Consider the following 26,192-nt stretch of genomic DNA (forward strand, 5'->3'; position numbering starts at 1 on the left):
CCTGTGCCTCTCCTGTCTTCCTCCAGACTCTGGGACCTCGATTTCCAAAGGAAATGCAAAATTTGCATGGTTGGGTGATGGTTTGGGGTGCCATGTCATCTGCTGGTGTCGGTCCACTCTGTTTCCTGAGATCCAGGGTCAACGCAGCTGTCTACCAGCAAGTTTTAGAGCACTTCATGCTTCCTGCTGCTGACCTGCTCTATGGAGATGGAGATTTCAAGTTCCAACAGGACTTGGCGCCTGCACACAGCGCAAAATCTACCCGTGCCTGGTTTACGGACCATGGTATTTCTGTTCTAAATTGGCCCGCCAACTCCCCTGACCTTAGCCCCATAGAAAATCTGTGGGGTATTGTGAAAAGGAAGATGCAGAATGCCAGACCCAAAAACGCAGAAGAGTTGAAGGCCACTATCAGAGCAACCTGGGCTCTCATAACACCTGAGCAGTGCCAGAAACTCATCGACTCCATGCCACGCCGCATTAACGCAGTAATTGAGGCAAAAGGAGCTCCAACCAAGTATTGAGTATTGTACATGCTCATATTTTTCATTTTCATACTTTTCAGTTGGCCAACATTTCTAAAAATCCCTTTTTTGTATTAGCCTTAAGTAATATTCTAATTTTGTGACACACGGAATTTTGGATTTTCATTTGTTGCCACTTCAAATCATCAAAATTAAATGAAATAAACATTTGAATGCATCAGTCTGTGTGCAATGAATAAATATAATGTACAAGTTACACCTTTTGAATGCAATTACTGAAATAAATCAAGTTTTTCAAAATATCCTAATTTACTGGCTTTTACCTGTATGTTACGTTAACATACCAGGCACGTTCTCAGTTGGTTATTTATGCGTCATGTAACGTACACTTATTCAGCCTGTTCACTATTCTTTATCTATTTTAAATTACCTTTTAAATGTCTATTCTTGGTGTTGGATTTTATCAAATAAATGTCACCAAAAAATGCGACTTATACTCCAGTGCGACTTATATATGTTTTTTTTCTTCTTTATTATGCATTTTCGGCCTGTGCGACTTATACTCCGGTGCGACTTATACTCCGAAAAATACGGTAGTCATGAAAATAAAGAAAACATTGAAATGAGAAGGTGTGTCCAGACTTTTGGCCTGTACTGTATATATACACAATATATAATTATATATATGTATATATATATATATATATATATATATATATATATATATATTTATATATATATATATTTATATATATATGTATATATATATATATATATATATATAACAAACGATTAAAATGTAAATATATTATAACAAAAATATATAATATATTACCCTTGTACTCTTTGCTTTTATGTTCACTTTGGGTCAGATTAGGTATGATGGTTGGAGTTTTTTTCACCCCCCATTGGTCCTGTTAGGTAAAAAAAAATGTCTGTTGACAAAAAAATAATATATATTAAATGAAAGACCCGATTAAGCAATTTGAACTAGTACTCTTGCCTTAAATAAAATGTCTTGTCTGTTGCAGCCCACCAACCAGCAGACTTCCAAGCTGCAGAGTCGCTTGCTTTAATCCGAACCACCATACCAGCATCTGCCTCCGACTCCACAGTCACCGACCCTGAGCCAAGTCCCCCTTTCTCTAAGACTTGGGCTCGCCTGGCGGGTTCAGACAAAGCACAAGTCAGCAACTCCTCCGAGATCTCCGATGAGCATATTGTCATCCACTTGAGGCCCGAGCAAGGTTGGGGTGACAAACATGAGGGTGTCAAAACCAGCAGATCCACCCAGGAGGAGTTTGACGACACAAAAGGCAGCAACGCCCCGGCTGTGTCCGGCCTGGAGAGCCTGGAGAGCCAAGGAGGTTCTGCCCATGAGGAAGAAGACAGTACTTACTTAGACACTTCAACCGGCAAAAATGCTCTGGCTGACTTTGTCAACACCCTGATAAAGCCCTTTAAGTACTGGTCTGGCGGTGAAGACGCGGACGGCCAGGCTGGAAAGGAACCCCCAGTGCTTGGAGGTGAGGGGATGCTGGAGGAAACACCCAGCAGGAACCATACAAAAAGCAAGGGCAGCAGTGGCAACACCATTATGGCTGCCTTTGCCCCCAAGCCTCTCACCAGTGGATTACCGAGTCCTGAAGAAGGTCTGTCTGAGCAGGAGAAAGAGGTGGTGTCGCTCATTCGATTAGTGCCTGCAGTTCCAAACACAGGGCAAAGTCACCCCACCACTCTGACAACCAAGGATGACCAAGCCCAAGAAAAATCAACAGGTAATGGTTAGAGATTTTAATTTAATTCCCTCTACTCTCTTTTTGTGCTCAGTTGACCTATTGCTCAAGATAAAATAGATCTGGGGCACACTTGAATTGTTTTAGTCCAAATTTGAGAATATCATATCCGGATTTTAAAGGCCTACTGAAATGCGATTTTCTTATTTAAACGGGGATAGCAGGTCCATTCTATGTGTCATACTTGATCATTTCGCGAGATTGCCATATTTTTGCTGAAAGGATTTAGTAGAGAACATCGACGATAAAGTTCGCAACTTTTGGTCGCTGATAAAAAAGCCTCGCCTCTACCGGAAGTAGCAGACGATGTGCGCATGACGTCACAGGTTGTGGAGCTCCTCACATCTGCACATTGTTTGCAATCATGGCCACCAGCAGCGAGAGCGATTCGGACCGAGAAAGCGACGATTTCCCCATTAATTTGAGAGAGGATGAATGATTTGTGGATGAGGAAAGTGAGAGTGAAGGACTAGAGGGCAGTGGGAGCGATTCAGATAGGGAAGATGCTGTGAGAGGCGGGTGGGACCTGATATTCAGCTGGGAATGACTAAAACAGTAAATAAACACAAGACATATATATACTCTATTAGCCACAACACAACCAGGCTTATATTTAATATGCCACAAATTAATCCCGCATAACAAACACCTCCCCCCTCCCGTCCATATAACCCGCCAATACAACTCAAACACCTGCACAACACACTCAATCCCACAGCCCAAAGCACTGTTCACCTCCCCAAAGTTCATACAGCACATATATTTCCCCAAAGTCCCCAAAGCTACGTACGTGACATGCACATAGCGGCACGCACGTACGGGCAAGCGATCAAATGTTTGGAAGCCGCAGCTGCATGCGTACTCACGGTACCGCGTCTGCGCATTCAACTCAAAGTACTCCTGGTAAGGGTCTCTGTTGTCCCAGTTCTCCACAGGCCAATGGTAAAGCTTGACTGTCATCTTCTGGGAATGTAAACAATGAAACACCGGCTGTGTTATCCGGCACAACAGTCAGGGGGTGCATTCTACGGCGGGGGTGCGTTATTCGGCACAACACCTGCCGCAATACACCGCTTCCCACCTACAGCTTTCTTCTTTGCTGTCTCCATTGTTTATTGAACAAATTGCAAAAGATTCACCAACACAGATGTCCAGAATACTGTGGAATTTTGCGATGAAACAGACGACTTAATAACTGGCCACCATGCTGTCCCAAAATGTCCTCTACAATCCGTGACGTCACGCGCAGACGTCATCATACCGAGACGTTTTCAGCAGGATATTTCGCGCAAAATTTAAAATTGCACTTTAGTAAGCTAACCCGGCCGTATTGGCATGTGTTGCAATGTTAAGATTTCATCATTGATGTATAAACTATCAGACTGCGTGGTCGGTAGTAGTGGGTTTCAGTAGGCCTTTAAAGCTGGTGCGTGTCTTACTACGTCTGTTGTAGTTCAACACATTGGATTTCGTGTTATTTTGCTTACATTGTCAGAGTCTAAATCAAGGGTGTGAACCCTGTTCGAACAGGTTTCATCCGGACCGCGGGATGACTTCGCTAAGTAACAAAATGAGCCGAAATTTTTTGAATGAAAGAAACTGCTGTTCTAAATGTGTCCACTGGATGTCCTAATAGCAATTATTTGTATCTTTGTAGCTGATGCTACATATGTACAAAAAATAAACCCCGTGATGTTAGTGCACCACTCGAGGGAAATTAGCAAACTACATAAATAACATACTGTAAATATATTTTTTTTCTTAATAGATTGAAAATTAACACCAATGAGTTGACTGATTAACAATATCATATAATTTATTCAAAAAGTATAAATAACGACAAATAAAGAGAGAATACTATTAACCGCAACATCTAAGTATAAAAAACAACAACAATATTAACAGATTTGTAGATTTTCAGAATGTGCTTGTTCTATTTTTAAACAAAGAAAACAATCTGAAGTTGTCTTTATTTTTAAGTTATCGTGCCAGGATTTTACCAGTCCAGCCCACTTGAGAGTAGATTTTTCTCCATGTGGCCCCCGATCTAAAATGAGTTTGACACCCTTGGTCTAAATTATATTATAAAATGGCATTTTATTGGCTTTGTACACCCACAGTCAATTGTGTAAATAGCAATACACTTCTAAGTGTCAAAACGGGACGGCGTGGCGCAGTGGAAGAGTGGCCGTGCGCAACCCGACGGTCCCTGGTTCAATCCCCACCTAGTACCAACCTCGTCATGTCCGTTGTGTCCTGAGCAAGACACTTCACCCTTGCTCCTGATGGGTGCTGGTTAGCGCCTTGCATGGCAGCTCCCTCCATCAGTGTGTGAATGTGTGTGTGAATGGGTAAATGTGGAAGTAGTGTCAAATCGCTTTGAGTACCTTGAAGGTAGAAAAGCGCTATACAAGTACAACCCATTTATTATCATTTATAACAAGTCAACCAATATTGATGTGACAATAATATAACACACTTAGAAGGCCCAAGCATACTCGGGCAGAACCTACGCTTAACAGAGCCCGCAGAGGTACTTACTCAAAGCCAGGGCTCGGCAACCCAAAACGTTGAAAGAGCCATATTGGACCAAAAATACAAAAAACAAATCTGTCTGGAGCCGCAAAAAATGAAAAGCCGTAAATAAGTCTTATAATGAAGGCAACACATGATGTAAGTGTTTATATTAGCTATACTTGCCTACTGTCAAAATGACTTTAAAAGTCTTATATACTTTACATGTTATAATGAAGGCAACACATGATGTAAGTGTTTATATTAGCTATACTTGCCTACTGTCAAAATGACTTTAAAAGTCTTATATACTGTACATGTTATAATGAAGGCAACACATGATGTACGTGACTATATGAGCTATATTAGCCTACTATCAAAATTACTGTAAAAGTCTTATATAAGTGTTATAATGAAGGCAACACATGACGTAAGTGTCTATATTAGCTATACAAGCCTACTATCACAAGTCAATAACATCAACAAAGTTCACTTTTGTGCATTCACGCACAGCATAAAACGTTTGGTGGACAAAATGAGACAAAAGAGTGGAAGATTTTACATGTAAAAAAAACTGTTGCGTCATATCCACGCTATGGTGAGATCAAGAACCACCGAAATTAGTAGGACAAAACGATGTTCACCAAATACTCTCATCAGTGAAGCATACACACAAACATTAACAGTGGGCTTTTTAACAATTTGGAAGGTTTGTGTCATGTTTGTCCTCAAACAAAAAACATACTAAAACAAAAAAATATATTTTTCATCCATCTTTTGGGAGGGTGGAAGGGGGTGCTATTATTTTACTTTTATTACTATTAGAGATGTCCGATAATGGCTTTTTTGCCGATATCCAATATTCCGATATTGTCCAACTCTTAATTAATTCCGATATCAACCGATACCGATATATACAGTCGTGGTATTAAACACATTATTATGCCCAATTTTGTTGTGATGCCCCGCTGGATGCATTAAACAATGTAACGAGGTTTTCCAAAATAAATCAACTCAAGTTATGGAAAAAAATGCCAACATGGCACTGCCATATTTATTATTGAAGTCACAAAGTGCATTATTTTTTTTAACATGCCTCAAAACAGCAGCTTGGAATTTGGGACATGCTCTCCCTGAGAGAGCATGAGGAGATTGAGGGGGGCGGGGTTGAGGTGGGGGGGTGTATAATGTAGCATCCCGGAAGAGTTAGTGCTGCAAGGGGTTCTGGGTATTTGTTCTGTTGTGTTTATGTTGTGTTACGGTGCGGATGTTCTCTCGAAATGTGTTTGTCATTCTTGTTTGGTGTGGGTTCACAGTGTGGCGCATATTTGTAACAGTGTTAAAGTTGTTTATACGGCCACCCTCAGTTTGACGTGTATGGCTGTTGACCAAGTATGGGCTGCATTCACTTGTGTGGTGGGGGAGGTAGCGGGGGGTGTATATTGTAGCATCCCGGACGAGTGAGTGCTGCAAGGGGTTCTGGGTATTAGTTCTGTTGTGTTTATGTTGTGTTACGGTGCGCATGTTCTCCCGAAATATGTTTGTCATTCTTGTTTGGTGTGGGTTCACAGTGTGGCGCATATTTGTAACAGTGTTTAAGTTGTTTATACGGCCACCCTCCGTGTGACGTGTATGGCTGTTGACCAAGTCTGCGTTGCATTCACTTGTGTGTGTGAAAAGCCGTAGGTATTATGTGATTGGGCCGGCATGCAAAGGCAGTTCCTTTAAGGTTTATTGGTGCTCTGTACTTCTCCCTACGTCCGTGTACACAGCGGCGTTTAAAAAAATCATAAATTGTACTTTTTGAAACCCATACCGATCATTTTCGATGTCACATTATAAAGCATTTATCGGTCGATAATATCGGCAGTCCGATATTATCGGACATCCCTAATTATTATATATATATTTTTATTTTTGTAATTTTATTCTATTGTATTTCTTTTTTAAAAATGTTTAGGGGGAGGGAACAACAACAACAAAAAGTGCCTTTTTTTTCAGTACCTGTGTTATGATTTCCATATCAAATGAATATATACATATTATTAAAAAAAGGAAAAAAAAATACTCAGCATAAGTTTAAAGACTGAATGTGCCTGATGACTTCACTTAGGTGGTTCTTAACCTTGTTGGAGATACCGAACCCCACCAGTTTCAAATGCGCATTCACCGAACCCTTCTTTAGAGAAAAATATTAATACATATGTATATTTTTTTTAATTCAAGACAAAGTTATATGTTTTTATACTGGTGCACAAAATGAACCGTGCATGAACATCACCTTGTTCCAAGAACAAAACCAACACAGTGCATGAACTCACAACAAATTACTGTCAGGTTCAAACACCGAACTATCTATTACACAAGACAAGAAGAAGGAATCAAGTAGAGTTGAATTTTACTCATGAGGAGAGACGTATTGGTCTGTACACTCAGTTACAGTTTCCCCTCCGCTCTAAGGTACAGCCCCACGTGCTCCTCTATTTATTCGGGAGGTCAGTAGTTAACATCACTGAGGCTGCTTCTGAAGGTAGTGGTAATGCAAGCAGCCCCATTAGACACAATACATGATTATTCAGAATGGAAATGTGCTGACGCTCGTAATTACGCCCTGTCTCTGTTTTGTCTGCGTTGAGGTACTCTCTGTCCGTCCTTGGCTGTCAGCAGGCAGGGTCTGGAAACAAACTGCTGACACGAGACAACTCGCAAAGCAAGATTACAAGTTGTGCCTTTGAAAGATAGAAAAGTACAACTTCAGCACAATTGATAATAACTAAAGCAACAGCCTTTAAGCATAAGAGTTGTGTGATAACTTATACATAATTATTCTAACATTTACACACCTGCAAATCAGATGGAAAATTAAAGGGAATATTGTTATGGTGATAGGGAAAAGTTTTTATTTACAGTCGGGTGTGTCTTGATCTTCGCCGAACCCCTGAGACCGACTCACCGAACCACTAGGGTTCGATCCAACCCAGGTTAAGAACCACTGACTTAGTACAACACTGCAAGTGCAACGTGATGAAGAATTGAAACAAGTTCTGCATTGAAATGTCCATCAAAAAAACGCACAGTTGCATCACTATACTTTCCTCCTGCGTGTGTGTGTGTGTGTGTGAGTGTGTGTGTGTGTGTGTGTGTGTGTGTGTGTGTTTGTGTGTTGGGTGGGTGCAAGTGCTGACACTCAGTGTAGATGCTCCTGACATGATTCACACAGCCCTGCAATAACGTCTACTCCTCCCTTTTTTTATTAAATGTCATATCTGCAGATGGGTTGAGGTGGCCTTCTCACGTCTCTCTCTCTTTTTCATCTGTCCGCCTTGTCTCTCGCATTGTCAGCCTCCGCTCCCAATTTAATATTGCGTCCGCCCGACCCGGGGAGGTTTCTCTTATCGAGCTGGCACACTGTGAAGTGGAGGCACGGGCATTTTTTATATTTATGTCGCAATGGCTGTGTGCTCAGTCACTTTGAGTGGGGAGTAAATCAGTGCTGCTGTGCAAGCTGCACACTGACTACTCTAAAGTAGATCCAAGTTTCATGTCTATAGTATTGAATCCCTTGGGTAGATGTAGCTGCTGTCTTGTGAAGTGTGAGTGGTCTACTGCAATGTTTTTCACCGTGAAATACAGTCTGGTGTACCAGTAATTTTAATCCGCAAATAATGTGCCATTGTTGAGTGTCTGTACTGTCTAGAGCAGGGGTCACCAACCTTTTTGAAACCAAGAGCTACTTCTTGGGTACTGATTAATGCGAAGAGCTACCAGTTTGATACACACTTAAATAAATTGCCAGAAATAGCCAATTTGCTCAATTTACCTTGAACTCTGTTATTATTAATAATTCATGATATTTATCTTTGTGGAAACACTGATCATCATTCCGTCGTACATTTTTTTTCCTTTTACGGGAGGTTTTTTTGTAGAGAAGAAATGATGAAAAAAACACTTAATTGAACGGTTTAAAAGAGGAGAAAACACGAAAAAAATGAAAATTAAATTTTGAAACTTAGTTTATCTTCAATTTCGACTCTTTAAAATTCAAAATTCAACCGAAATCATTAGTAATTTTTTCTGATTAAGATTAATTTTAGAATTGTGATGACATGTTTTAAATAGGTTAAAATCCAATCTGCACTTTGTTAGAATATATAACAAATTGGACCAAGCTATATTTCTAACAAAGACAAATCATTATTTCTTCTAGATTTTCCAGAACAAAAATTTTAAAAGAATTTCAAGACTTTGAAATAAGATTTAAATTTGATTCTACAGATTTTCTAGATTTGCTGAATATTTTTTTTTAATTTTAATCATAATAAATTTGAAGAAATATTTCACAAATATTCTTCGTCAAAAAAACAGAAGCTAAAATGAAGAATTTAATTAAAATGTATTTATTATTCTTTACAATAAAAAAAATAAATTGATTTAAATTGTCAGGAAAGAAGAGGAAGGAATTTAAAAGGTAAAAAGGTATATGTGTTTTAAAAATCCTAAAATCATTTTTAAGGTTGTATTTTTTCTCTAAAATTGTCTTTCTGAAAGTTATAAGAAGCAAAGTAAAAAATAAATGAATGTATTTAAACAATTGAAGACCAAGTCTTTAAAAATATTTTCTTGGATTTTCAAATTCCATTTGAGTTTTGTCTCTCTTAGAATTAAAAATGGCGAGCCAAGCGAGACCAGCTTGCTAGTAAATAAATACAATTTAAAAAATAGAGGCAGCTCACTATTCTATTATCGCTATTTTTTTAACAAGCCTGCGGGCGACTCATCTGGTCCTTACGGGCGACCTGGTGCCCGCGGGCACCGCGTTGGTGACCCCTGGTCTAGAGTAACCATGTAATACTCTTCCATATCAGTAGGTGGCAGCAGGTAGCTAATTGCTTTGTAGATGTCGGTAACGACGACGATGTTTTGTCGCGATCACAATATGCAGGCGACAGCGGGAGACAGGGTAAGGTAAAAAGGCATCTAATACTTAAACCAAAAATAAACAAAAAGGCTAGTGCCGCTAAGAAAAGGCTTAGGCATGACTATGCAAAATTAAACTAAAACTGAACTGGCTGCAAAGGAAACGAAAACAGAATGCTGGACGACAGCAAAGACTTACGGCGTGTGGAGCAGAGATGGCGTCCACAAAGTACATCCGAACATGACATCGCAATCAACAATGTCCCCGCAAAGAAGGATAGCGTCCGCACAACTTAATCAAAGACTTGATTGCTAAAACAAAGCAGGTGCGGGGAATATCGATCAAAGGAAGACATGAAATTGCTACAGGAAAATACCAACAAAACAGGAATAGCCACTAAAATAGGAGTGCAAGATAAGGACTAAAACACTAGACACAGGAAAACACCAAAAAGCGTTACTTAAGTCATGGCTTAGTGTGACAGGTGGTGACAGTACACCTACTTTGAGACAAGAGTTATAGTGATGCATGGTTGATTATAGTTTAAATTCATATCCAACAATTGCAAAAACAACTTTTTATTGTCAATATCGGCTTCATTTTTTTATGTTTTATGTAAAGCCATTAGTTTTAGTTTTTGACTCCCTCAGTTCCTGTTTTGAGCCCCCTTGGGTTTGTGTTTTAGTTACCATGACTGCAGATTGTCTTCACCTAACCTCTGATTAGTTTTCGGGACGCTCACCTGCACCCGGGCACTACTCAGAGAGCTACTTATTCTTGTTTTTTGCCACACACTGTCTGGCTTTCTTATTTGCTTCCACGCAACACGTTACTTTTGATGATTCCCTGCTTCAATGATTCTGGATTCCTGTTTATATGCTAAGCTTTCGCGCTAGCTAGTCCCTTTGCTTCCCGTGCGATCGGCACGCATTTCTTTTGTTTCGAGCTTGTATTTTTGTATTTTTCGTGATTTATGGACAACAAATCATATTCTTACCTGCACCTTGCCTCCAGAGTTCCTGCTGCATCTTGGGAGAACGACCCGTGCATAAACAGGCGACCCAAGCGTAAAAACTAGAAAAAAGCGCTATATAAATATAATTAATTTCACTTCAATTACATAGATATAAGAATTTACACACATTTTCTTACTATATCAATTTCCACTGCACTATTGTATTGATTACAGACTCCCTTACAGTAATTTTATTTATTTAATTTTTTTGGGGGGTGTTCTGGGGGGTACACCCTGGACAAGTCGTCACCTCATCACAGGGCCAACACAGATAGACAGACAACATTGAAACTCACATTCACACACTCGGACCAATATAGTGTTGCCAATCAACCTATCCCTAAATGTATGTCTTTGGAGGTGGGAGGAAGCCGGAGTACCTGGCGGGAACCCAAGCAGTCATTGAGAGAATATGCAAACTCCACGCAGAAAGACCCAGGAATCGAACCCAGGACTTTCTTATTGTGAGGCACAAGCATTAACAACTTTTTGTCCATATAGATAGAAATAGTATCAATATATGAGGTCAAGTCTTACACATTTGACTGCACGGGTATGGGCAAAATAATAATTAAGATTATTTTTATCAATATTGAAATCATGATTGTTAATCATGATTATTCATTATGTTTGTAAAATAGTGTTGGGGTGTAATTTGTAATATATAATACAAATTATCAAAATTCTGAATCTTCAGTATATATTTAAAGACAAATATATGTTTTTTTCATTAATATTATCAGCTTGTCAGATTTTTTATTACATGATGCTTGTATCTCTATTTTTACATTTTCAGAGCGAGAGGTATTTTTTAAGTTATGTACACATTTTTTACAGCTACAAGGCCCAAAGTTTGGTCACACCTTCTCATTCAATGTGTTTTCTTTATTTTCATGACTATTTACATTGCAGATTGTCACTGAAGGCATCACAACTATGAATGAACACATGCGGAGTTATGTACTTAACAAAAAACGGTAAAAATATCTGAAAACATGTTTTATGTTCTAGTTTCTTCAAAATAGCCACCCTTTGCTCTGATTACTTTTTTGCACACTCTTGGCATTTTCTCGATGAGCTTCAAGAGGTAGTCACCTGGAATGGTTTTCACCTCACAGGTGTGCTTGAAGCTCACCGAGAGAATGCCAAGTGTGTGCAAAGCAGTAATCAGAACAAAAGGTGGCTATTTTGAAGAAACTAGAATACAAAACAAGTTTTCAGTTATTTCACCTTTTTTTGTTAAGTACATAAATCCACATGTGTTCGTTCATAGTTTTGATGCCTTCAGTGACAATCTACAATGTAAATAGTCATGTGGAGTTATGTACTTAACAAAAAAAAGGTGCAAACACTGAAAACATGTTTTATATTCTAGTTTCTTCAAAATAGCCACCCTTTGCTCTGATTACTGCTTTGCACAATCTTGGCGTTCTCTCGAACCAAATAACGGCAGGGATGCTTGTAACTAGGGTTGTACGGTATACCGGTATTGGCATAGTACCGCAATACTAATTAATCATATTCGGTACTATACCGCCTCTAAAAAGTACCGGTCCACCACCCCCCCGCGCCTCCATCGCCGTCATGTCGTGACATTGCTGGTTTTACGAGCAGAGGAGATGTTCGGCAGCGCACAATCACTGAGTACTTACAAGCAGACACAGTGTGTAGACAGAAAAGGGAGAACGGACGCATTTTGACTTAAAAACTAACGATAAAGGTGAAGTTATAACACTGAAACGCCCTCAGGAATAGGTGCTTTAAGACATGACTAGCTAGCAAACGGCTAAAGTCCAGCCCCAGTCGGCAGTGTTTTAGCTAATTCTAAATCACTACGGTAATCCTCGCCTCCATGGCGACAAATAAAGTATGTTTCTTACAAGTATCATCCCTGCAGGACGAGGAATAGCTAAACATGCTTCACTACACACCGTAGGTCACCGGCGTCACAATGTAAACAAACACCATGGGTGGATCTACACCTGACATCCACTGTAATGATACCAAGTGAAGGAGCGTATCTTGTCGATACTATTATGATCACGTCGACATTTGTTGGCATCACACCATCTTTTTTCGTTTTTTTAAAATGTTTATTATGTTTATAAAGTCAGGAAATATGTCCCTGGACACATGAGGACTTTGAATATGACCAATGTATGATCCTGTAACTACTTGGTATCGGATTCATACCCAAATTTGTGGTATCATCCAAAACTAATGTAAAGTATCAAACAACAGAAGAATAAATGAGTATTACATTTTAACAGAAGCGTAGATAGAACATGTTAAAAGGGAAAGTAAGCAGATATTAACAGTAAATGAACAAGTAGATTAATAATTAATTTTCGACCAATTTCGACAAAATAATAGAATGGAAAATGACACAATATGTTACTGCATATGTCAGCAGCTAAATTAGGAGCCTTTGTTTGCTTACTTACTAATAAAAGACAAGTTGTCTTGTATGTTCACTATTTTATTTAAGGACAAACTTGCAATAAGAAACATATGTTTAATGTAACATTTATTTTTTTGTTAAAATAAAGCCAATAATGCCATTTTTTGTGGTCCCCTTTATTTAGAAAAGTACCAAAATAATTTTGGTACCGGTACCAAAATATTGGTATTGGGACAACACTAATTGTAACCCACTTTTTTTATTTGCAACTTCAAGTACGCTGTAACACTTAGGTGATAAAACCAGCTTTTGTATAAAAAAAACGCTTAGGTTGAGGTACCACATTGTTTATACTTTGTGAATGTAAGACTGACATCATCAAAATAAAAATAAAAATTTAGCACACAAATTGAAATAGAAAAATCGACACCAAAACACAATTTTCTTGACAAACCACCAAAGCACACAGCAAACTGCAGAGTTTTTGTATGATCTGTGTACTTGTGGACTTACACTATATTGCCAAAAGTATTTGGCCACCTGCCTTGATTCACATATGAACTTGAAGTGCCATCCCACTCCTAACCCATAGGGTTCAATATGATGTCAGTCCACCTTTTTGCAGCTATTACAGCTTCAACTCTTCTGGGAAGGCTGTCCACAAGGTTGCGGAGTTCGTTTATCGGAATTTTCCACCATTCTTCCAAAAACGTATTGGGTAAGGTCACACACTGATGTTGGTGGAGAAGGCCTGGCTCTCAGTCTCCGTTCTAATTTATCACAAAGGTGTTCTATCAGGTTCAGGTCAGGACTCTGTGCAGGCCAGTGAAGTTATTCCACACCCCACTCGCTCCAAACTGTTCCCACAAGGTTGGGAGCATGGAATTGTCCAAAAAATTTTTTGGTATCCTGGAGCATTCAAAGTTCCTTTCACTGGAACTAAGGGGCCAAGTCCAGCTCCTGAAAAACAACCCCACACCATAATTCTGATCATTTGGATGGGTGGCCAAATACTTTTGGCAATATAGTGTATGTACTAGGTATGTGTCTTTGTAGGTGAATATTTTTTTATTTGTAACTATAGCAGTACAACTTCTTACAGTCTTTGGCTATTGTCAAGAAACACACTAAAAAGCCGCTCAAATTTGTACGTACAATATATACAATACACAGCACTTATGCATACGTGTATGTTTGATCATCTAATTCAAGGGTGTCAAACTCAAATACAGAGTGGGCCAAAATTTAAAACTGAACAAAGCCGCGGGCCAAAGTTGAACAAATCAACCTTTTAATAGGGACCCAAACAAGTTTTGCATTGAATATTGAACAAGCAAGGCTTATATAACTTTATAGTGACATGAAAAATCGAGTTTCAAATAACAATAATAATTTAAAAAAAAATATCAATGGCATATCAAATACAATTTAAATAAAAATGTAATGCCTCTTTTCTATTTGCAGCCTTCTGAGGTAAATATCAACATTAACTTTTTCCACACTTGGCCAACAGCGATACCACTTGGCCAACAGCGATACCCTTGATCACCCCAGGGGGTGATCAAGGGTGATGGGTCAAATGCAGAGAATAATTTTGCCACACCTAGTGTGTGTGTGACAATCATTGGTACTTTAACTTTAACTTTTAAACACAACAAAACAAATACCCAGAATCCCATGCAGCCTTAACTCTTCCGGGCTGCAAAATACACCGGCCCGATCACAAAATATGTGCGACTTCAGCACGCACACACACATGTAAATGCAACGCATACTTGGCCAACAGCTATACAGGTTACACTGACGGTGCCCGTATAAATAACTTTAACACTGTTAGAAATATGCGCCACACTGTGAATCCACACCAAACAAGAATGACAAACACATTTTAGGAGAACATCCGCACAGTAACACAACAAACTCAGTGGCCTAGTGGTTAGAGTGTCCGCCCTGAGATCGGTAGGTTGTGAGTTCAAACCCCGGCCGAGTCACACCAAAGACTATAAAAATGGAACCCATTAACTCCCTGCTTGGCACTCAGCATCAAGGGTTGGAATTGGGGGTTAAATCACCAAAAATTATTCCCGGGGAAGGCCACCGCTGCTGCCCACTGCTCCCCTCACCTCCCAAGGGGTGATCAAGGTTGATGGGTCAAATGCAGAGAATAATTTTGCCACACCTAGTGTGTGTGTGACAATCATTGGTACTTTAACTTTAACTTTCAAACACAACAAAACAAATTCCAAGAATCCCATGCAGCCTTAACTCTTCCGGGCTGCAATATACACCGGCCCGATCACAAAATATGTGCGACTTCAGCACGCACACACACATGTAAATGCATAAATACTTGATCAACAGCCATACGGGTCACACTGAGAGTGGCCGTATAAACAACTTTAACACTGTTAGAAATATGTGCCACACTGTGAATCCACACCAAACAAGAATGACAAACACATTTTGGGAGAACATCCGCACAGTAACACAACATAAACACAACAAAACAAATACCCAGAATCCCATGCAGCCGTAACTCTTCCGGGCTGCAATATACACCGACCCGATCACAAAATATGTGCGACTTCAGCACGCACACACACATGTAAATGCAATACATACTTGATCAACAGCCATACGGGTCACACTGAGAGTGGCCATATAAACAACTTTAACACTGTTAGAAATATGCGCCACACTGTGAATCCACACCAAACAAGAATGACAAACACATTTTGGGAGAATATCCGCACAGTAACACAACATAAACTCAGTGGCCCAGTGGTTAGAGTGTCCGCCCTGAGATCGGTAGGTTGTGAGTTCAAACACCGGCCGAGTCATACCAAAGACTATAAAAATGGGACTTATTACACCTCCCTGATTGGCACTCAGCATCAAAGGTTGGAATTGGGGGTTAAATCACCAAAAATGATTCCCGGGCGCGGCCACCGCTGCTGCCCACTGCTCCCCTCACCTCCCAGGGGGTGATCAAGGGTGATGGGGCAAATGCAGAGAATAATTTTGCCACACCTAGTGTGTGTGTGACAATCATTGGTACTTTAACTTTAACTTTTAAACACAACAAAACAAATACCCAGAATCCCATGCAGCCCTAACTCTTCCGGGCTGCAATATACACCGGCCCGATCACAAAATATGTGCGACTTCAGCACGCACACACACATGTAAATGCCCTGCATACTTGGCCAACAGCTATAGAGGTTACACTGACGGTGCCCGTATAAATAACTAACACTGTTAGAAATATGCGCCACACTGCGAATCCACACCGAACAAGAATGACAAAAATATTTTGGGAGAACATCCGCACAGTAACACAACATAAACTCAGTGGCCTAGTGGTTAGAGTGTCCGCCCTGAGATTGGTAGGTTGTGAGTTCAAACCCCGGCCGAGTCATACCAAAGACTATAAAAATGAAACCCATTAACTCCCTGCTTGGCACTCAGCATCAAGGGTTGGAATTGAGGGTTAAATCACCCGGGCGCAGCCACCGCTGCTGCCCACTGCTCCCCTCACCTCCCAGGGGGTGATCAAGGGTGATGGGTCAAATGCAGAGAATAATTTCGCCACACCTAGTGTGTGTGACAATCATTGGTACTTTAACTTTAACTTTTAAACACAACAAAACAAATACCCAGAATCCCATGCAGCCTTAACTCTTCCGGGCTGCAATATACACCGGCCCGATCACAAAATATGTGCAACCTCAGCACACACACACACATGTAAATGCAATGCATACTTGGCCAACAGCGATAAAGGTTACACTGACGGTGCCCGTATAAGTAACATTAACACTGTTAGAAATATTCGCCACACTGTGAATCCACACCAAACAAGAATGACAAACACATTTTGGGAGAACATCCGCACAGTATCACAACATAACACAACAAAACAAATACCCAGAATCCCATGCAGCCTTAACTCTTCCGGGTTGCAATATACACCGGCCCGATCACAAAATATGTGCGACTTCAGCACGCACACACACATGTAAATGCATACATACTTGATCAACAGCTATACGGGTCACACTGAGAGTGGCCGTATAAACAACTTTAACACTGTTAGAAATATGCGCCACACTGTGAATCCACACCAAACAAGAATGACAAACACATTTTGGGAGAACATCCGCACAGTAACAAATACCCAGAATCCCATGCAGCCCTAACTCTTCCGGGCTGCAAAATACACCGGCCCGATCACAAATATGTGCGACTTCAGCACACACACACACACACATGTAAATGCAATGCATACTTGGCCAACAGCCATACGGGTCACACTGAGAGTGGCCGTATAAACAACTTTAACACTGTTAGAAATATGCGCCACACTGTGAATCCACACCAAACAAGAATGACAAACATATTTTGGGAGAACATCTGCAACAGTAACACAACATAAACACAACAAAACAAATACCCAGAATCCCATGCAACCCTGACTCTTCCGGGCTGCAATATACACCCCTTACCACCAACCCCCCCCCCCCCTCCGTGCGTTGGTTGAGGCGGGCCAGCTCTAGTGTTAAATTTGATATCGCCTCAAGGGCCAAGTGAAATTACAGGGCGGGCCAAATTTGGCCCGCGGGCCAGAGTTTGACACCATGATCTAATTGAATCAGCAGCATGGCCTGTTGCATAAATGATTAATCCTCATGAAGGTGTTTTTTTTTTGTTAGTAAATGCGGTCTCTGGATTATTCATAGGACAATTAGATCGGCCTGCCTCCTATGGAAATGAAGCACAGACTTTCAACTTAAGCATTAGGCAAAAGTCGACCTCATGAATAATGCATTTGGATTTTAATATTTCATGCATGAGTATAATTGTGTATGTTCTGCCTCTGGAGGTAATTTGTTGTGCGTGGGGTCGTGCTGCTTCTTTACGTTTATACACTTCTTAACACAGCTCAGCAAGCTGAGCAATGATGATGATGATGCAAAAAAAAAAAAAACCCCGTCTCTATAACACCACTGGCCTAAATAAATACAAAGCAGCCATGAGTCACACATGCTGACAGGATTAATTATTGATACCAGAGACTGTCTGCTATAAGGCCGCAAGCAGATAAGCTACTACAGAGCACTTGGTTCAAATAAACAGGAGCTTGTCGCCCAGTAAGTCATTTGCTTATCGCCTTGCCGGGGCTTTCCGAGAGCAACCACGTGGCAAAAGAGGATGTTTGGGGAGAAAACATCCGAGGCGGATAAGAGGAGAGAAACAGAGAGGTGTGAAATGACTTTGAATACATCCTTCTCGTCCCCTTTCCCTGCACGCACCTCCATCTCTGTGCGGTGCTGAAACGACTTACTCAATCCGAGTCGCTCCGCTGGAACAGAGAAAAAAAAAAAAAAGGCACAGAGTGAATTTCAGCAAGGGGGCAAAAGTTAGAGACTGTTTCAGCTTGTGAATTGAGATAGAATATACAAGAAAAATGTCTCCTGGTTAGAAGTTAATATGTTTTACATCTTCCACACAGGCACATTTAAGGACTACAGAGAGCACTTGTGAGCGTATATTCACTATAGTACAATCTTTTATATTACTGAGCCTCCATTGTTAAATCCCTGGCGTGTAGTATTGTATTTGTCTTTATTAGATGAGCCGAGTTGTGCATTGTTTTACCGTAAAGCTCTGTGTTTGCTGCTCTAAAGCTTTTCAAAGTGTAGCAGAGTGTGAGCATCCCTCGGAGAATACAATACGGCTGAGGCCTCCGAGCTCCTCTTTTCTGCTCACCCCACACACTAAAACATGCTGGGTTATTTAGATTTTTTGGGTTATAAGGGTATTATTTTAACTACATTTCTGGGTTTTCAAAACGATTAACCATTTAACGGGTTCACAAACTAGGAATTTTTCTTGGTGCAATCGTGCAACATAAAACACATATAACACAGATTTGGTAATAACAAGAGCTGTAACTGAGCTATCAGATCTTGTTATAGACTTAGAAGGAATTCTAGGGAGCTACTGTTAGGAGTTATTGTTCATGTGTCTGATGGCCAAAGGGAAAAAACTGTTCAGGTGGCGGGAGGTGTTGGTCTGGATGGACGGTAGTCTCCTACCTGAGGGGAGAGGGGAGAATAGTGTGTGTCCAGGGTGAGAAGAGTCAGCTGTGATCCGACCCACACACCTCCTGGTCCTGGAGGAGAACAAGTCCTGGAGGGATGGGAGCTTGCAGTCAATCACCTTCTCAGCAGCACGTACGATGCGCTGCAGGCGATACTTATCCTGGACTGTGGCGCCGGGGAACCACACGGTGATGGAGGAGGTCAGGATGGACTGCACCAGCATCTCGGTCGGCACCTTAAGTTTCCTCAGCTGCCGCAGGAAGTACATTCTCTGCTGGGCCTTCTTGATGAGGGAGCTGATGGTCGACTCCCACTTGAGGTCTTGGTGGTGGTCCACAATGGAGACGGGGGTGGGAGAGTCAATCAGGGTGAGGGGGGATGGTGGGTCTGTGACTTTCCTGAAGTCCATGATCATCTCCACTGTTTTCTGGGCGTTCAGCTCCAGGTTGTTGTGGCTGCACCAGAACTCCAGCCGGTCCACCTCTCTCCTGTAGGCGGACTCATTGCCATCCGAGATGAGCCCGATGAGGGTAGTGTCATCCGCAAACTTGAGCAGTTTTACGGACTGGTGACTGGTGGTGCAGCAGTTTGTGTACAGGGAGAAGAGCCAGGGGGAGAGTACACAGCCCTGAGGAGTACCGGTGTTCGTGGTTCGACTGTCCGAGACAATCTTCCCCAGCCGCACGTGCTGTCTACGGTCTGTCAGGAAGTGTGGCTGGATCAAAAGGGACATCGGAGACGCTTTACTGAATCAAAAGTTGCTTTATTACAAGCGGGCGTCATTATACAGGTCTGCAGTACCCAAAGGAACCTAGATCAAAAAAATGAAGGACTCCTCCACTGGAGAAGCCAAACCATCAGTTATATATTCCTTCTTTCTCTGTCTGGGTGTGTTCTAAGTTAGGACAGCACAACCTGACCATAGAATGAGATGTTTGTGTGTAGTGAAAATAACAGATGTATACCATAACTTGTAGGAATCCCTCCGCCAGGTTAGAGCTATAACTTTAGCATTTCAAAGCCTGGTTTTATTGCTCCTTCTCGTGAGAGAGCTAATTCCAGTACGCATACAAATGTCCAACTAAGGGGTCTTATCTTATTAATACCACTGTTTACTTAAACTTGGTGGTTTGATTTCTCCAAGATGAACATAAACATTCATCATATGTAGAACATAATATGAGTGAATTATTCAATTCACTGTCACGCATGTTTCAGATCTCCCCAGAGTGGCTCAATGATATTGAGGTCAGGAGATTGACATGTCCACTCCAGAACCTTCACTCTGTTCTGCCAATGACAGGTTGACTTGGCCTTAGTTTTTGGATCATTGTCATGTAGGAATGTCCAAAAACGTCCCATGTGCAGCGTCCGGGCTATTTAATGATCCACTTTTGTGTTTCACAGTAGTAATTGTGTTCTATCCAAATGTAGCATTTATGGTTGTGGCCTAAACATTCAGTTTTGGTTTCATCACTCTAAATTACTTTGTTCCAGAGGTTTTGAGGCTTGTTTGGCGTAATGTAAGCGGGATACGTTGTGACATTTGCGCATAACTTGCTTTCTTCTAGCAACACGACCATGCAGACCATTTTTCTTCAAGTGCCTCCTTATTGCGTGTCCTGAAATAGCCACAACACATGTTTTAGAGAGTCCTGTATTTCAGTTATTTGTAGATTTTTCTTTGCATCTCGAAATATTTTCCTGGCAGTTGTTGCTGAAATCTTTGCTGGTCTACCTGACCGTGGTTTGGTTTCAACAGAATCCCTCATTTTCCACTTCTTAATCAGCATTTGAACACTGCTGATTGGCATTCTCAATTCCTTGGATACCTTGTTATACCTCTTTCCTCTTTTATGCAGTTCAATGACCTTTTCTCGCAGATTCTTTGACAGTTATTTTGCTTTTCCCATGACTCAGAATCCAAAAATGTCTGCGCAGCACTTGATGTAAGATACAATGGTCTGTCAGAAGCCCAGAAACTCACTGACCTTTAATACACATACACTAATTACAAACAAACAGGTCACAGGAGAGGATGGGAACCTTGATTAGCCATTCAAACTTGTTTGTGTCAACTTTTGTGCATGTTATCCGGTCTAAGTCCCTGGGATATGTACATTTTGGATCAGGGTCATTTGGGTACTTTCTTTTGTCATTTAGATTTAAGAAGGGTAAACACATTTGTTTGCCAATAAATAGCTTCATCCAAACATTCCATGAGTGGAAGAAAGACTTTTGTGTTATCATTCATATTCTCTGAAAAACTCATCAATTCTTCCAGGGTATGTAAACTTATAAGCACAACTGTATAAGAGAGGGATGTCAACAATAAGATCTCAGAACTGGACACCTTTGCCTCAGCTTTTGGTCTTCGGTGTGGTTCATTTATAGGCATTAATCTATTAAAGCCACTATTACAAATCACAAAAGAGCCATACACTGTGAGAGCTCCAATTCCCATACAGAGCACTGTGCTCCCTGTATGTTCCATGAAGCTCATGTAGGCCAGTCTTGAGATTTAATTGCCAATTCCACATCCATGAAATTAAATCCACCCCACACCTAGTCAACCCCCGATAATGCAATCAAATTAAACACTCTGACTTTCTGTTCTCCGCAGGGCTCACTGCGGTGTCCCCTAATGGCAAATCAACCTCCAGTGAGCGGGCCAACTCTACCGGGCCTCCCAAAGAGAGTTGGTCATGGGTTGTCAAGTCAATACGTCGCGCCAGACTGGGTTCTCCGAATGTAGAGCATGTTGGCAAGGACCGCACTTGGGAGCCTGTGGAAGTGAAATCGGCACCCCTTGAGGTGATGACCCTCCCCAACTCTTCAGCACAGGAGACCGTAGATAACTATTCTGGTGATGTAGATGAGGCAGGTTCTCAAACAACCGTCCAAACTGGACCAGATCAGGAAAAGGAACTTGAGGGAAGCAGTGATGCCAGTTTTCCTGGTGCTCTAAAAGTCAGTTTCAGTCCAGAAACACAGTCTTTACGAACAGTGGCTGAACATGCTGCTTCATCCCAGTGGCAGCTTGAGGCACAACCAACCACGTCACCTCAAAAAACAGAAACCGCAGAAGAGGCCAGGGGAGAAATCCTTTATATCCACCGCCCCACCGATAAACTCTCTTCTGCTTCTTCCTTACGAAAAGGAGAAAATGGCCCGAGTGGTGGATTCACACCTGTTTTTAGAAAGAACAGAAAAGATACTGGAAGAAAGTCCGCCCGTGGGGAAGCCAAGGTGGTCACTTCCACACCCGAAGCTTTGGTGGACGTGCTGACAACTACCGAGATCACCACAGTGGGACTTGTGACCACCCAAGACACCCAAGAGATCAACCATGCCACTACGGAAGCCACTAGTAGACCAGAGGACTCGACCATTTCTATCTTATGGATGGAGAAGACAACGAGCGATGCTGAGGGCAACTTCTCAACTGTATCATCACCAACCATTCAGCTAACATCCACTGCGTCCAATTTCAAGGATTCTGTGACAGAAATGGAATCCAGGTTGGCAGTTTCTGAATCCTTTGTTTTTGGAAGTCAATGGACACCTTCCAAAGGCTTGAGTCCAACGTCTGAGGAACACAAGACTTCAGTGGTGACAGACAGCAAAGGAGCAAGAAACCCTTTCGGCATCCTCGTCCCCAACTGGGCTTTTGGGCTCATCTCATCAGGTATGTTCACTTGCTGTCGTCATTATCTAATCTGTGGTGATTAGTTTGATTGTATGCTGCTCAGTGGGAATCACAGACAGTTGTGTTGTTGCTTTTCTGAGGCAACATGAAGGTGATGATTCTGATTTATTCATTTATTTTCTAATGTTATCATGTTTAGAACAGCAGGTCAACTGGAGCTTATTCCAACTGACCTAGGCTGAGAGGGGGTCCACACCCAGACTGCTAATTTCAGGATAGTACTTTTTTTTTTCATTTGCTAGTGCAGAAAAACACTACCGACAAAACAACGTTCTCCGCGTGAGCACAATGGTAGATGAGTGGGTAATACTGATGCCTTACAGCAAAAAGATCCCTGGTTTGGTTCCAGGTTAGTGAATTCAGTCTTTGGGTGTTACATTGTTTCTTGAGTACATGTCTATTTGGACAAATAATGTAAACACTATAAAAGTCTGTAAAAGACATTTGCCCTTTGGATATTTTATTACAAGTAAACCGGTGGCAACAAACGTCTCCCTCAATCAAGCAAGTCAGAGCTTTTTTTCCCTGTGACTTACAAACACAAGTGACAAACAGAAGAGGAGTATGGTGCTAATTTTAGGATACTGGTGAAGCAGTCATCAAAGAATCGAAACAAATGTATTAGCGATGAATACCAGTTGTTATTTTACTGCTATGGATAATAAGCAGGCCTTGAAAAATAAGAGTTGTTGTCTTATATTCAGGGTTGTCCTATATTCAGGTCAACCTTTTAGTTAGGCAACAGTGGCAAAGGAAAACCTAAATCCTAACCTCGGACGGAACCAAAACTGCTACCAACCACAAACCGATAGGAAACTTTAAAGTGTGTCTCCTTTCACTGGCAGTTTTCTCCGCTTCGACATAAATCACACATTCTAAACATAACTTGTCCTTCCTTTATCCCCACTCCAGACAATATGGGAGTTCAGCGCAGTGAGGTGAGACCTACCAGGTCTTAGTGGAGTAATTAGTGGGTCGGCGCGAGTGCAATTAGGTGAACTGTGGGGGAAGAGACAAAGATCCTTAGCCCCAGCAAATCAATGTCGACACAATCTTCCATGAGATGGAACTCATAATTGACTGCACTCTCTTTGCCTTTTCTAATTGTTTTTTTTTTTCCATTGCCTCTCTTTTGTTGAGGCCCCGCCGACAAACACTGCCGCATCCCTGCACACTTGTTTTGTCACGGCATGTTCCCATTGATTTCTCCTGATAGCTAATGGGCACACCATCGTGGCGGAAAGGCGCAGAGAAAATTAAAATAATTTCTCAGGGCGTCATCAATGTAATACTTAGCCACAATGTGTTTTTAATTGGAATTTCTTGGAGCAGTGCCTTCTGAGAGTTACTGCCATGTATCCATCCTTCGGTCATTGCTGCTCTTGTTAACCCTTCATCAGGCATGTGTTGAAATTAAACTATTTAGCCCCAGAAAACCCTTGTACTGTAGTACAAGTGCTCAGGTTTTTTTTCAATATTTTTATTCATCATATTGGTTTTAAATGCGTATTAGAAAAAATCAGAGAGGACCTTACACCCATTACCAATTATCATCAAACTTTATTCAATGGTGTCTCACATGTCAACCCTTTGCCTTTTGGCGGTGATCTGAATTTGGCCATTCTACTCTACTTACACCTGCATCAGAGTTGTATTTGTTTGTGCAAGCTACCTCTACTACTCCTGAACCGCTGTTCACAAGGGCGCGGAAACCTGTTAAAACACTGCTGTGTTGTCTGTAGGGCTGCAGCTATCGGATATTTTTGTATTCCAGTAATCTATTGATTAGTTTGTTCGGGTAATCGAGTTCTCGAATATGTCTATGAATGTTCTCATTCATCCAGGTCATTGCAAAATAACTGATGAAGCCGACTGAGGTAATGGCACCAGCCGCTAGACTGGATCTGACCAATCTAAATCCAAGACTAGATTCAGATTCAGATTCAGATAGGTCTTTATTGTCATTGCACAAGTACAACAAAACTTTGTTTTCAGCACAAACCCGTTCAAGATTAGACAAACAAACAGTGTACAGGGTTACAGAACAGGAACGCTGATGGGTCGCCATAAGGCGCCCCGTAAAAGATGGGAAAAAGGTAAAACGCTGGGGAAAAAGATGAGTAAAAAAATACAATCTAGTCTGGAGTGGGAAAAAACCTCCATGCAATGCACACACAGACATGTTACATTTAATCGCAACAGAGGGGCGGGGAGTTGGGGCCCTGGAAGGCGACCGCTGCTATGAAGCGCTGCCATCCGACCATCATCCCGAGGGGAAAGAAGCGGTGGTGAAGGCGTGGGGTGGGGGAGGGGGTCTGTGTGTGTGTGTGCCCCATTGTCTTGGGTGTGATGATGTATTGTTTTTTTATTGACTGAGGCCGATCTGCAAAATTTCGACTCCAGGTGTCGTTGAGGAGGGAGGGAGGTCAAAAGCGTCCATCATCGAGGTGTCCTCGGGGGTGTTTTTCAGAACAGCCTGGTCCTGTTTCCACAGCGTCAAGGCCATTCGAGGGAGTCAAATCGTAGATTAGGATGTTTGTTTTCCCGCGAACAGACAAAACAATGACTTGTCTGTTCTATTCGTCCAACAGATCTGACCAATCTAGGTCTATGAGCATGAATTGATGAAGCCTACTTGGATGAGAGGAGAAAACCTCTTCTAAGACAAACCAAACAGTCCAGTTGTGATCGATTGAATGCCCTTAGAGTATTGAGATAATACACACTTCATAGTCTCAATACGTATTTTAGGGGGAAAAAAATTGTTAATCATTGCCATAACCTACCGTATTTTCCGGACCGTAGGGCACACCGGATTATAAGGCGCACTGCCGATGAGCGGGTCTAGTCAGGTCTATTTTCATACAAAAGGCGCACTAAAGGGGTCTTACTTATTTTTCTAAATTTAAAACACTTCCTTGTGGTCTACATAACATATGATGGTGGTACTTTGGTCAAAATGGTTTGTGGGCGGTCTTATTTACGTGGCTCACCTTCAGCAGCGTCTTTTCTCCATCTTGGTTGTAGCGGTGTAGCGTGCAAGGACGGGTGTGGAAAGAGTATCAAAAGATGGAGCTAACTGTTTTAATGAAATTCAGACTTTACTTAAATCAATAACGGAGCAACATCTCCTCATCCGTGGCTCACTCGTGCAATAACAAATGTGTCCCGTGAAAAAACGTCCGACCGGGACTCTCTAATAACGTAAAAAAATAATGTTCCTTGGGTGAATAATGTAAACTCACTACAC

The 26,192-nt window shown here is 41.4% G+C and overlaps 1 protein-coding gene across 3 annotated transcripts in view; it reads left to right on the top strand.

Annotated features, from left to right (window-relative positions):
- Positions 1–26,192, top strand: part of ncanb (neurocan b) — a 492,017-nt gene that overhangs the window by 232,573 nt on the left and 233,252 nt on the right. For all 3 annotated transcript variants that reach the window (XM_061977842.1, XM_061977841.2, XM_061977843.2), the window contains exons 8-9: positions 1,517–2,263; positions 21,857–22,921. In XM_061977842.1, coding sequence (XP_061833826.1) covers positions 1,517–2,263; positions 21,857–22,921 — 1,812 coding nt within the window. The remainder of the gene's footprint in view (positions 1–1,516; positions 2,264–21,856; positions 22,922–26,192) is intronic.

The sequence above is a fragment of the Nerophis lumbriciformis genome, linkage group LG18 (genome assembly GCF_033978685.3).
Source record: "Nerophis lumbriciformis linkage group LG18, RoL_Nlum_v2.1, whole genome shotgun sequence".
NCBI lineage: Eukaryota > Metazoa > Chordata > Actinopteri > Syngnathiformes > Syngnathidae > Nerophis > Nerophis lumbriciformis.